This window comes from Emydura macquarii, unplaced genomic scaffold (assembly GCF_026122565.2).
Source record: "Emydura macquarii macquarii isolate MOO-44397 ecotype Brisbane River unplaced genomic scaffold, CSIRO-AGI_Emac_v2 contig_1768, whole genome shotgun sequence".
In the NCBI taxonomy this organism is placed as follows: Eukaryota; Metazoa; Chordata; order Testudines; family Chelidae; genus Emydura; species Emydura macquarii.
In genome coordinates, this window is record NW_027131905.1 from 2,790,047 (window position 1) to 2,802,899 (window position 12,853).

Genomic DNA, 12,853 nt, shown 5'->3' on the forward strand with positions numbered 1-12,853 from the left:
GGTGCAAAAGGCCATGTGAGAAAGCAAGACAGTGGAGTGTCTGATCATTTAGGTGTAGCCACTCAGAACACCAGAGCTTGTCAAGCAGAGAGGACTTTGCTTTCCTTCCAAAATGTTTCATTCTTCTTGCTGCTATTACTATGATCTACTGGTTTTTGCACTTAGAAATGTTTCAGAATATGAGAACTGTAAGAACTGGATTTGTGAAACACTTTGTAGTTTTATTTCCAGTTTATACAAAATACACTGGCAGCTCTGCTAAACACAACCTGGAGAGTCCAGTCATACCTAGTTATGCATTCTGAGTCACTCCTTTTTGCCTTCTCTATCACCTTGTAAAGTTCCTAGATTGTTAAAATTGGTGCCAGTGAACGGTTCCTTACTCCTTGTGAATAGCACCATTGAAAGCAATGGGACTATTCAAAGTAAAATCTCATTCATCATGAGAGTGAGTGACAGAACCTGGCACTTAATTTTCTGCTTTCAGAAGGAGACCTAAGGTTATGGAAAGATCCAGAAGGGAAATATTCCCAAGTACTTTTCAAACTGGACTGCTCATGGAGCATTCTCTTTCTGGAAAATCTCATTGGAATATCTTGATTCAGATGTGCTTGTTCCTGCTTTTCGCTCCCTATTATTTGTTATAATTCTTTTATTTATTTAGACTTTGGTAGAAACCAAAGTGTGCTAGGTGAGTTGCAAACATAAAGAAAGATTGCATCCCGCACTGAAGATATTTTCAGAGAACGACAGGGGTCTGTATGTATAATGTTTTGAGGCCACTTCTGCTAATGACTCTATGCACAGCACTCCAGTTTAAGTAAAAAATGGGGATCTTCAGGCAGAATGTCTGCAGGAGCTGTCCCCTGAAACTTATCAAGCAATACTGTTTAGCAATTAAAAAGAGATCCAGATCAAATTGAGCTATAAATAATATACTGTTTAGTTGTGGGTTTATACCAATGGTGATTGAACTTGATTTTTTGGATCTAGATGCGAGATCTGTAGGTAAGGGTTTTTCCTCTAGGAAGTTTGCTCCCTTGTGAGTGACAATAAATGAAAGAGAAATGGAATTGTTTCTTTGCAATTGCAGCATCACTGAATGTTATCCACTAGTTGTTGAATGGATACTACAACTAGTCCTTTTTCCTCCATTCAGTTTTGTCTGCTAGGTGCATCATTGTCTCTTCTTTCTTTTTCCTGATGTCTCACAGATAATCTCTTGTATTACCATCTTTTAATGGCAGAGACTGTGTTGGAATTCACATTGCTGCTGCTTCTCCCCTAGGACGGTGAAAGAGCTGGCCTCAGTGAGAGTTGGTGTAACTGGTGCCTAAAAGGGAGATATCTCTTTAACAGATCTACTTGGGGAGGAGAGGAGGAGGGGAGAGTGGGAGTCAGTTGTGCCTGACTCATTGTTTCTAGGCAAGAAGTTTCTGGAATTGGGTATGGTAGTTTTGGGTATGCTCAACAGGTTTCCCCTGTAGCTGGACTCAGACTCCATTGAGCTGAGAGCATAGTCAGGGCAGCTGCTTTGTGAAAGGCCTTGTGCCCTGTGTGGGTTAGGAGAAGCTGAGCCACTGGAACAGGAAGCATGCTGCTTTTCCCTAACTCGGAAGCATTTTGCAGAAGGTTAGTGATATTGTTAACCCTCCAGCAGGGAAGCCCTGGCAGTTTTAATTATAGAAGGGGAAATTGGGAGGGAAAACTAATTTATTTTATTTTAAAGGTAAATTCACAGCTAGTATGATTCACCAACTTTTTTCTTATTTGAATGTGATGATGGGGAAAATCACTTATATTTTGCTATCAGCTTTGTATTTTTCTTGTAACAGTGGGTTTTTAATCTATATACTTAAACTGAGTGGTTGATTAATTGGTGAGCTGTCTAGCTGACTGATTCCAGCAGATGAGGAGGAAGACTCTGCATGGATGCCAGTTGGTGATTTCTGCAAGCAAGAGGAGGGAAGATATTGTTGCAATGCTTTTGACTCAGCAGACTGTACAGAATAGATTTTGGTGATCAAAGACTGTAACTGAGACTCAGGTGAACTCAGCCTAAGCTTTTGGGAAATCTGGGTTACTTCTCACTGTTTCTTTGGGGACTGACCTGTTTAGATTTTGTTTGTTTTCTTTATTTACATTTATACATAAATGTGAAAATAACATATATGAATTATAAAGTAGCCATGTTATGTTGTAGAAATTTAGTTGTTAGTATTTATTATGTCTCTTTATCATAAGATTTTATAAAGTTGGTACTTAACTTAATTTTTAATTCCGTTTGGACTTGCTTGTGGGGAAGCTGACTGTGCAATCGTTGCTGAAAATCCTCAATGACTGAATTCTGGGTCTCCAAGTACTTTTCTATGGGAGTTGCTTTTAGGCACTAGGAGAAGGGCAGTGCAATAAACTCTAGCCCACCTAAAGGTTACATTGGCACAGCATTCCTAAGGAGCACCTTGTTCAGGTTACCATGCTAGGTGCAACTTTGAGGGGATTGTTTGAATTTGAAAGGAGAGTCCAAAATGTGGCAGCTGAGTGAGAATGGGAATTCAATTTCCATTTGATGTTTAGTGAGGCTGGAGCAGTAGAAAATCCTGGCTTGAGAGTGCATGCGGTGTATTTTGTACAAGAATCCTGTTATGTAGTCAAATCAGTTAAGGAAATGTTGGAAGAGAATGATAGTTATCTATCTGTTCTGTATGTATTTACTGAAAGGGATTTCAGTACTTCCTATTAACAATGGCTTATTAGAATTAGCTTAAGGAATGAGACCTGTATTTTCTCTATCTGTGTTTCTGTTTTTGTTTTTTTGTTTTGTTTTTTAGGATGACTGCTTGATTTCTTTTCCTGGAGTTTCTATTGAGACTCTTTGTATCCATTTGTTTATAACAAGTAAATGTGTACCTAAAGATACAAAAGGTTATTCATTAGCTTGTAAGATGTGTCCAGTAGTCATGTTAAGTTAAGGAAGGTGTTACAGGACTATGTCTAGCCCTGAGTAGTTAAACAATTAGACCCTGGTGACAAAATGTGCAGGCAAAAAAAATTTGTTTTTTGCATTTGTGTTTTGGGAGGTAGGATTCAAGGATAAGGCACAGGTCCTGGCCACAGACTTTATATATATATATGACACTGTCAGGGAATATTGAAAGAGCCTTTTTTGGGCATGCTGCGGAAGACTTGCTTGGCCAATTTGGGGCACTCAAGAAACAAGAGGAATTTGTTGTTTGGAAAAATCTGCTCTCTCTAGTGGGCATGCAAACTCTCAAGGCACTTATGCCTCGTCTGGGTGCACCACAACAAGGATTTTCAAAACCCAACTGTTGTGTGACACTTTACTTTCCAGAACTGCTGTGGTTCCTGTTTTCTAAATGGCGCAGCCTCAACATACAATCCCTCCATCCAAGGTCAATCAAAAAATTCCTTCCTCAGTCCTCTCATGGGGTATCTGTAACATGCGAAGACAGCATAAAGATCTCATCAGCACCTGCACTGATAGGAAAGCTTCATACAGAGATCTGAGCTGGGTATTGGTCAGTGATTTCTAAATCCAGGTATTGGAATGTGGAATATGGAGCAGGTTTTGGATAGTTTCTACATATTATCAGTTCTTAGTCACTTTGGGGTGCTGCGGGGCTTCTGGCATGCTTATGTGACCAGCAAGTGAAGAGAAAGCTGTGTGCCTGCTAGAATCTGCTTTGCCAATGGAGCTAGGCAAATCTGCCAACATGGAGGCTGTGAATGAGGTTCTGCAGCTGGTATCTGCAAGTGCCATATCCCTTTAATGATGTTCAGTGCTATTTTACACAGATAGTAGTGGAAAAAACTATCCCTTTTGTCCCTCTTCTGCATGGGCAATACATTGAACTCCCAAGAACCCCTGCTGGCCCTCCTTCCCCCTAAGTTCAGTTTAGAACTGAAGCTAGTGCACACACCATTTGTGTCCTGTTAGTGTTAACTCCTGTTTCACACAGACATGGGATAGTATGTTGTCTGGATAGTTAGACTGTATTGCCTCTCTTTGATCTCCCCTCTTTATGCCCTCAACAGTGCCTAGTCCCAGATGGCAGGTCACAATGACACAGAATTCCTACCTACCTTTAGGGCCGCAAATGTGGACTGTAAGGTGTGCTCTAGACATGCAGCAGGCTGGCTGATGCCATTCATGTCCCCAATAGTCCTCTGAAAGGAGCAAGCATTAAGGTTGCGAAGTGCAGTGGCGAACCTGATTAATGGCGGGCGCTAGACCAAATAGCACCCCAGGCGAGGAGATCTTTGGTGACCGCCTCCATTTGTTAAACTTCTGAATACTTATTTTATATTGCATTTGTAGCCCATTTCACAACCTTGATAAACAATTTGCATGCATAATTTATCTCTGTCATATAAAATGATAAATTTGCATGCTAGGATCTGTAAATCTGTATTTATTCATTCTATATATAAGCAAATAAAAATGTCATTTCCTCTAAGCTTATAGAAACTTTTTAATTTTAAGAACAGCTGAAATGTACAAACATCAAGAAATTGAACTGTGCACGAACATTGGATGGACTAGTATTAAATAATACAATAGGTGAGAGCCTGAGAATGTTAATCCTAGTCCTTTAGTTCGAAAGGCCGTATTTCTCACCTTTGCCCCTGTGAATTGAAGCACAGCGTCAGAGAGCTCCAAACACTGGCCAATGGCATTTTCAAGTGACAAAATAGCAAGTGATGTCAGTCTCTCGTCGCCCATTGTTGATTTGAAGGTCTGTTTTAATGAGCCTGAGCTTCAAAAAGCTGCGCTCACCAGTTGTGACTCTGACTTGCAGCGTAAGCAGAATCCTCAAAGCTATCCACATATTAGGGAAAGTGTCTTTCAGCTCTGCATCATAAATGAATTGGAGAACTTGGAATGGAGAGTGCTTCCCATGTGGCAGAATGGGACGGATGTTGTCCAGTTCAAACAGAGGTCTTTATTATGGACATCCAAGCATTCCCCATATGTCAATGTTTGAAGGTCATACAATTGTTCAAGAGTGTTTTCCTTTCTGCCGGCTGATTCCTAAGGTCATAGAACCCTGCTCCCGGTCTTGCTCTTTTTGTGGTGCTTTTTAAAAAGAAAAAAAAAATCTTTCTTCGATGGACAGTCGAGCAGTGTCAACGAGCGAGCAAAAAAACTCCCTCTTGAATTTTTCTTCTGAGCTTCCCATCCCCTCATCTCTGCCCTCATAACCAAACTGTCTCTTCTTCCAGTGAATACGAGCTTCCTTGAAGACAGGTAGAAACTCCTAAGTTTTCCTCCATTTCTTTGGCAGCAGTGATGGCTTCTTCAAATCCATTGACTCTATAGACCTTAATGAAATCAATGCAGCTTCTCATCAAAGTAGCATCAGTCGTGATGTCCATCAACTGAGTTTGTAATGCCTTGCTTACTTGGAACAGGATATTGTGCCAAACCATAACTGAGACCAGAAATTTGAAGTCAGTGATCTGGTTTGCTGACTTTGCTCCCCGTGTCGGATTCCGGTCTCGACTTTACTTGACTGCAACAGTTCCATCAGTGTGTCATAAACCCCTCTCACTTGGTACCTCACTCTCCCAGCAAGTGTCATTTTGCGGCTTCAGATTTTATTTATAATATTGTCCATGAGGATCTTTCACCTTATAGTTGATTCTGAAAATATCCTTTGCAGTACTCTGAAGAGACATAATGATTCTAAACAAGATGATGCTGCATCTGACACGACCAGATTGAGGGAATGGCAGCCACAAGGCACAAAAAACTCTTGGATTCAGTGCCAGGATCCTTGCCTGGACGCCACTGCTTCTTCTCTTCATGTTCGCGCCGTTGTTCCTTTATTTGAATACAGCCATCCTCATTGTCAACAAATATTACTGTAAATGATATCTTTTCACTGTGACTAATGTCGGGAGTGCAATACATTTTTACGGCATAGTACTTAACATGCTAATGCGGCTTGGCTAAGTGATCAAGCATCTTCCTTGCCATAAGGTAAATCAATTCATTTTGAATTGTTTTAACGCAGTACTGGTCCATAGTTTCTTTATGAACTACTTGACATAGGTGCTCACTCATGATATCGTCGTATTTCCCAAGGAGCTCTATCTATCAAACTGAGTAAATTACTGTTATGTTCAGTGAACAACTTATCTGACGAGCCCCAGAAAGCCAAATTATTCTTTGCAAGGAATAGGCTAAATGAGACCATATGCTTGAGCACATTCCTCTAAGGTTTTCTGCATCTATGCATTTATTCAGTTTGAGTCTGGTCTCAACCTCCATTCATTTGGAGTAGGCCATAAAATGGTGTTTCATGTTGCTTCAGAGCCTCAGCTAGGTTATGCCTGTAATTGTATCCAGGAAGTGCAACAAAATTTGGCATTCTTGTCAAATATTTTGCAACAAAAACAGAACACTTTGTCAGTTGATTTCGAGTAAACTAGCCAAGGCCAGTTCAGTTTCTCACTGTTCTCGATCACTCTTTCTCAGTGTGACTTTGAGATGCATCACTTCTGCTCATTTACTGGAAACATATCCTAAATTTTGCCTGGCCTGTTCAAAATTGTGCAATCAATATCGGCAGTGTTTAGGATAGCTGGCCATAAAGCAGTATCTGTTTATCAATTTGTGGTGTGCAATCTGTCTCACTGCTGTTTCTACCATCATGTGAGGTTGATTCTTCTTTATCATTTCTCTCCTTTTCAAGTGAGCCACATTCTTTATCATCATACTCCTTTATGCCGCCAGGAAAACTGGGATGATTTGCCATCAGTTTCCTCACATTTCCATTCCTTATCTTCGGGTAAATCTGCTAATTCCTTAATAATAGGAATTCCATCATTTAGGCTTCACTCCTTGATTTCTTCTTCACTGAGATGATTGCTACTGCCTAAAGCTCACTCTGTTGTTTTGTTTCAGATATTTTCCTATCTCATTTTCCCCTTGCTGCAAACTAGATTGCAGTTGAGCTTTTTGCTTCCTATACTAAGCTCCTGAAGGCTTCTTCAGGGACATCTTTTATTTTCTATGGAGGAAAACAGTATTAGGGAGAGCAAAAATGTATGTTCTGTGGTTTTAGAAAGTCATCAAACATTATGTGTTAGGCATGGCAAGAGTAAGTTTCTTTTATAGCAGGGGTTCGATAGATATCTCTGGCATCTCATCAGATATGGCCTTTACTAGTCACTATTTACACTGTTTAAGTCTTGAAACACAAGCACACTTTCACAATTACACAATAAAACAAGGTTCACAATATTGCAGCTGGGCTCTCGCTTCACTTCAGTTCATTCATGTATCTCACTGACTGGCGACACCCCGCCCCTTGTATACGTGTGAGGGCATGACTGACAAGATTCTAGGAGGTTTGAGGAAAATGTAGTTCTGAAAGTCTGGAAGGTTCCACAAGATTCTACAAGAATCTAGAACATTCTAGGTGGTTAGTGGAAAATAAATCCACACACAGAATGCATGAAACGTTTTACTTCAAACATTCTGTTTTCTCTTTTGTCACTAGCAATAAAAACAGCATCCCAAGCTTGGCGGCCCCCAGGCTCAGCACCTTAAGCAGTCACCAGGGCCTCCTGCCCCTAAATCTAGCCCTTTAGAGGGGGCCTGGGTCCCCTTTCAGTTCAAAACAGGTGCTGGACAGGCTCAGGGTAGCCTGTGCCTCTGTATGATCTGTGTTCCTCAGTGAAGCTGAGGATTGTCTGCCAATATTCACAGACCTTGTTAGGAGGGTGAGAGCACTTTCTATTCTGAGCCTCAGCCTTCCTCACCAGCTGCCTCCTTTCCCTGAGTTGCTTGGACAGTAGACAAAAGTCAGTATTAATTTATTAATGCATCCATCAAGTTATGTAAGGGAGGTGTCTAGTGAGGTTCCACAGAGCCTAATGTAAAGTTATCTTCAGAGAGACAAAGGATTTTCTGAAGTTTTGTAGGATGACTATAGGGATGGTTGGAGAGTCCGAGTTAAAGCAAGGGGTTGGAGATTGGTGTACTGGGGGCAGAAGGTTGAGGTCACATATACAAGGATTTGGAGTGTCCATCACCAGAAAACTTAGGGACAGCAGAAAAGGAGTTGTACTAAACTTAATCCCCTATCCCAAGCTTTGACATATTTGCCCACAACCCTTTTCCACATCCTCCTGCTACTACTTCTAGTCCCTGCCCTAAATCTTGACACTTCTCCTCTGTCCCTATGCTAGTCCTATAAAACCTCAATAAATCCTATGTCTTTCTGAAGATAAATTTCCACTAGATTCCTCCCTTCTGCAACTTGAAACATTCTAATTTCTTATGGTTCCTCAGTACTTTTTCAGTCCATGTGGTAGTGTTCAAGAGCTTTTATAAGGGCATGGTATCACACATTTTACTAAAACTCAAATATATTCCATGGCTCGTGCTCCTGGCAAACACCAATTTTGTAATTCTATCAGACCAACCCAAACTAGGCTACTTGGCCAAGCCTTAGCTTTCTCTAGCTGTAGTATGTGTATTTGTATGTGAGGATACAGAATGGCTGATATTGGACAGTTCATTTGCTTTGTGGGGCGTGTACACCACAGCAGGAGCTCTGCTTCCCTCTCTCTGCCCACACTGCTTCAGACCCTTGCAAGCTATTTTCTACACAAAACACAAAGGGTTGGTGTAGGGCCTTGCACACTCGTGCCCTGAATGGTACACTAAAGATGATTTTTTTTATGAACACAATTCCAAATGATTTTCATAGTTGTGTTAACCCATTTTTCACTTTAATTAGCCAGAGCTGTTGGCTCTTGACAGACGAGCTTCCCACCTTGTTTTGTATTTACTGCAAAATGCATGGTGACTAAATAACCTTGTACTTTGACATGTTGTACACATGGCAAATGCTTGAGATGCTAACAGAAAACTAATTGATAAAGTGGGGCCAAAATTTCATTAGAGTGCATGCAGACACCAAACAGATAAGGAAATAATGAGAAACCTGTTTATTGTAATTCACTTACGAATCATTTCAGAAAACAAAGCTTGCATCTTCATGCAGAAAGCTACAGGAGTGGATAAAATAGCTTTATATAATATTCCTCATTTTATCAGGAGAGAGTTCCTAATTTGTTACCAAGGCTTTCTTTTTAAACAAATCCTTTTGCTTTGTTCTTTTAGTGTTGTCTGCTACAGGCAGTTAAAAGTAATGCAACAGATAAGTTAAAGAAAATTTAAAATTGGAGTTCTGACAGCTTGGCCATAAACCATGTTTGAATTAGTTATTGTGTTCCCTTTACAGCTCCAAGCAAAGAAAAGTTCTCCCACTTCTTTATTTCTTGTCTTGATACAGACTAAGGGAGAGTCAAAGTCAGTGATAGATTTCCATGCATGAGGCCTTTGAGACAACCTGGAAAGGAGCTGCAAGAAATCAGAAGCACAATTCTACATCTTATATTGATCTGAAAAGCTTTTATGGGGTCGAAAGACCAGAAATTGCCTGCAGATGAGTATTGCCTACGAATGGCAAAGAGGAGGATGTGAAGTGTGATAGTTGGGGTAGGGATGTATGCATGTCATGGGTCTATGTACCGTCTAATTTTACTGCAGAATAATATGCTGGATAATCCACCTCTTGTCTCAGAATTCTGTTCTTGTATCTAACCTTTCCTTTTAAAAACATTGAAGTTTCTGCTTGCAGTAAAACCTTCCAAAAATTAAGTGTGTCGATCGAGACAGTTTTATGCCTGCCTCAGTCTGCAGACAGCCAGTAAAAAATCGCCCTGGAGGAAGATGAGCTCTTGCATTTTTCAGTGGGTTGTCGACTTTGAAATCTAATAATACAAATGAGACTATCACCTATTTAACTATTTCACTATTGATCATTTTAAAATTTAGCCCCAGTGCATTTATCCCACAAACCCATACTGGCCTCAGTTCAGGATGTCTGAGCTCAGGATACTGCAAACTGAATTGCTCCAGTTCAAAGATCTCTCAGGCTCTTCATGCTGGACACCAGTTCAAAAAATTCATATGCTCTGCCTGTGCAAGACACAGGGTAGCTTGCATGCTTTGCAAAGAAACTAGCTTTGCATGTCTTTTTTTCCTTTTGTTCTAGTTTGTTTTTGCAAAAACTCAAAACACCAGTGACATCTAATATTAATTAAGGTTGAAAAAGCATGTGCACAAATGTCAGGAATTGCAAATTTAAATTTGAACAATCAATATTAACTCTGCCCATTTTATACCTGCATTAAAATACAATCTCTAAATGTTCTAACATATGAACACAAAACCATGTGAAGCAGCATTCACTTGAATATTGTTCATTGGATCAAAACGAGAAAATGTATCATGAAAGGGTGATGCTAATACTAGAACTTAATTATCCAAGTTAATACAATGCATGCAAAAGACATGTCCATGCCTTGTGGGACTGTGATTGTCCCTTGACTTTGCCCAGGGGAAGTGGTAGGGTTCCTTGTGCCCTCCCCTTCCTTCATCGTGCACACCCTTGCAAAGACTAATCTGACACAGAACAGTTAGTTTTAGTGGGAAACCTGTTCTTAATACATGCCTCCTCTGTGTATATGGGAATTTCAGCTGTGTCCATGCTGATAGTGCAATGAAGTTTTTTTCCCCAGAAATCCTAAGAAGTCTCCTGTTTCTGCCCCCTTAGGTAGACTTATCATCCTTTCTTTTTCAGTGATGAATTTGTTTATTAAAAATAAATGTGTGTGTGTGTGTCTGTGTGTCTGGCTTTGTCATCCTTCATTGCAGCAGTGAACATTTTAGATAACTAGTCAGTTTTCACACCCTGGGTTTTTGCAATGCCTTCAGCTGCTGAAGACCTAAATCTCGTCTTTGAACTGCTTATGCTGGAGACAGCATGATCACTTTTTTTTTTCCTGCTAGCTTGGCCTTCCCAAGGCAATACATGTGCAAAATCTTAAGCTTATCTTGACCACTTACCCACGACTGCTCTGTGGGTAGATGAGACATCTGAGCAAGATGGTGACCAAATGACCTTCTGGCTTCAGAGTGTTAGGTTTAAAGAAGTCCTGATATAGGTTTTTTATTTATGTTGCTCATTTTCTGTCCTCCTTAGTTAAGGAGATGGCCCAGACTTTTAGCCAGGTGAGTATTTGGTGTGTGTGTGTTATGTTAATCCTAACACACATCTAGTCTCCTGGTCTGTTAGCTTTATGACACCACCTATCCCACTTAATGATAAGTCTCTGCGCTGAATATCCAGGCTTTAAATACAAGGACAGTATCTTTCACTTTTTTCACTGTCAGTAAATTCATTCAATGTCCCAGAATCATTGTTGAGACTTTTGGTTAAAAAATAAACTGAAATAAAAACTAAAATATTAGTGAAAAGCTGGACTGGGTCCTTTCAGATTTTACAAATAGCACCTGGAGGCTTTCAGTTGCAAAATTACTGTCTGCTAAGGCTTTCCACTGATTCACTTAAGCCCTTTAAAGTGGTGCTGATATTCACTTTTTCTCAAAATCCAAGAATAAACTGTGTTCCACAAATGGCTTCTGATTTGCTTCTATATCTTACACTGGAATTTATTTCCATCTACCATCTTCCAAAGAGCCTGCAGTAAATAGAAGCCATCATTTCACTTCCCAAAAGACATGCATGATTACATCACTTAATTTTCAATGATGTGCATGCTTAAATGTGTGTGCAGTTTTGTGTGTACTGAATTTAAACATGAAATACTACTCCCCTTAAAGCCCTCCCTCACCCCTCTCTCCCACAATTACATACATGCAAGTTGGTTTGCACAAATACTCCAGTACTGTTTGAGCACATATATCCATCCCAAGTTCATCTGTGTATGTGTGGGAAAGCTCTGAAGTACGTGTACCTCTGAGAATTTGGCTCCAATTAACCTTGACTGTTTCTAAAAGAACAGTTATCTTGGAACAAAAATGTGAAGACACAAAAAGAGAGAACTCGGAAAGATTAATGCTTAAATGATTTATAGATCTATGCTGATTTTCCTTTATAAACATTTCTGCAGAATCTTGTTAAGAGAAACAGGTCAAACATCATTTGTTCAAATAAAGAACATAGTGGTAACTCTTTGAAGTGTACCAGACAAAAGAGTAAAAAAAGACCCTCCTGTGCAGAGTTGCATGTGGTGAACCTTTATTGTTGGACTAACAAAACTCAAACTAAATGCATGTTAAAGGAAACTAAGCTTTCAAAATCAGACTAACACAAAGTTGGAAAAGGTAGGGTATGTACAGTACATTCCACTAAGCTGGTGTTGCATTTCATAGAGCACAACGCCTCACATGCAGCTGGCCAAATTTTCTGCTGGCGTAACTCCATCCTAATGTGCAATTTTTCCCAGCTGTTGGCATATGATGCTGCTGAGGGCTGGGGGAAGCATGGCATTCAATACCAATAAGTACAATTATATTATGTTATGTGATATTGTATTTTTATATATATATATGAAAAAATAGATTTTTATAGCCCACAGAGATAATGCAATATATTAGAGCTCATAAAGAGTTCTCTTTATTTTTTGCTTCAAATCACTTATGACCATGAAGATAGTGATTACTGTAGGTTAGGAAAGCAGACTTTTTCCCCATCTTGTTCTGTTGGTCTCAGTGCATCTCCAGGAGGGAAAGATCAAAGCTTTCCTGCTGATGTCCTTCACTGTAATCCAATCTTTAGACAGGGGTTAGTGCTGCAACAGTGCCTCTCGTGGATAAAACTGAAACAGCAGTTTCCCTTCCCAATGCAATACAAATAAAGGGCTGGACATAAAATACGTCTCCCTTTAACAATACAACCCTCCATCCCAATTTTGTGCAGTCAAGTGGTTAAATTGCTGGACTTGG

At 40.0% G+C, this 12,853-nt stretch overlaps 1 protein-coding gene across 3 annotated transcripts in view; it reads left to right on the plus strand.

The window, feature by feature from the left end:
* Positions 1–12,853, plus strand: part of SORCS2 (sortilin related VPS10 domain containing receptor 2) — a 549,270-nt gene that overhangs the window by 295,059 nt on the left and 241,358 nt on the right. The window contains exon 3 of one of the 3 annotated variants that reach the window (XM_067556438.1): positions 9,333–9,645. The exons of the other annotated variants lie outside the window; for them this stretch is intronic. Within the exon in view, the coding sequence (XP_067412539.1) occupies positions 9,333–9,357 (25 nt within the window). The 3' untranslated portion in view covers positions 9,358–9,645. Of the gene's footprint in view, positions 1–9,332; positions 9,646–12,853 lie in introns of those variants that run through there. 3 annotated transcript variants of the gene reach the window in all.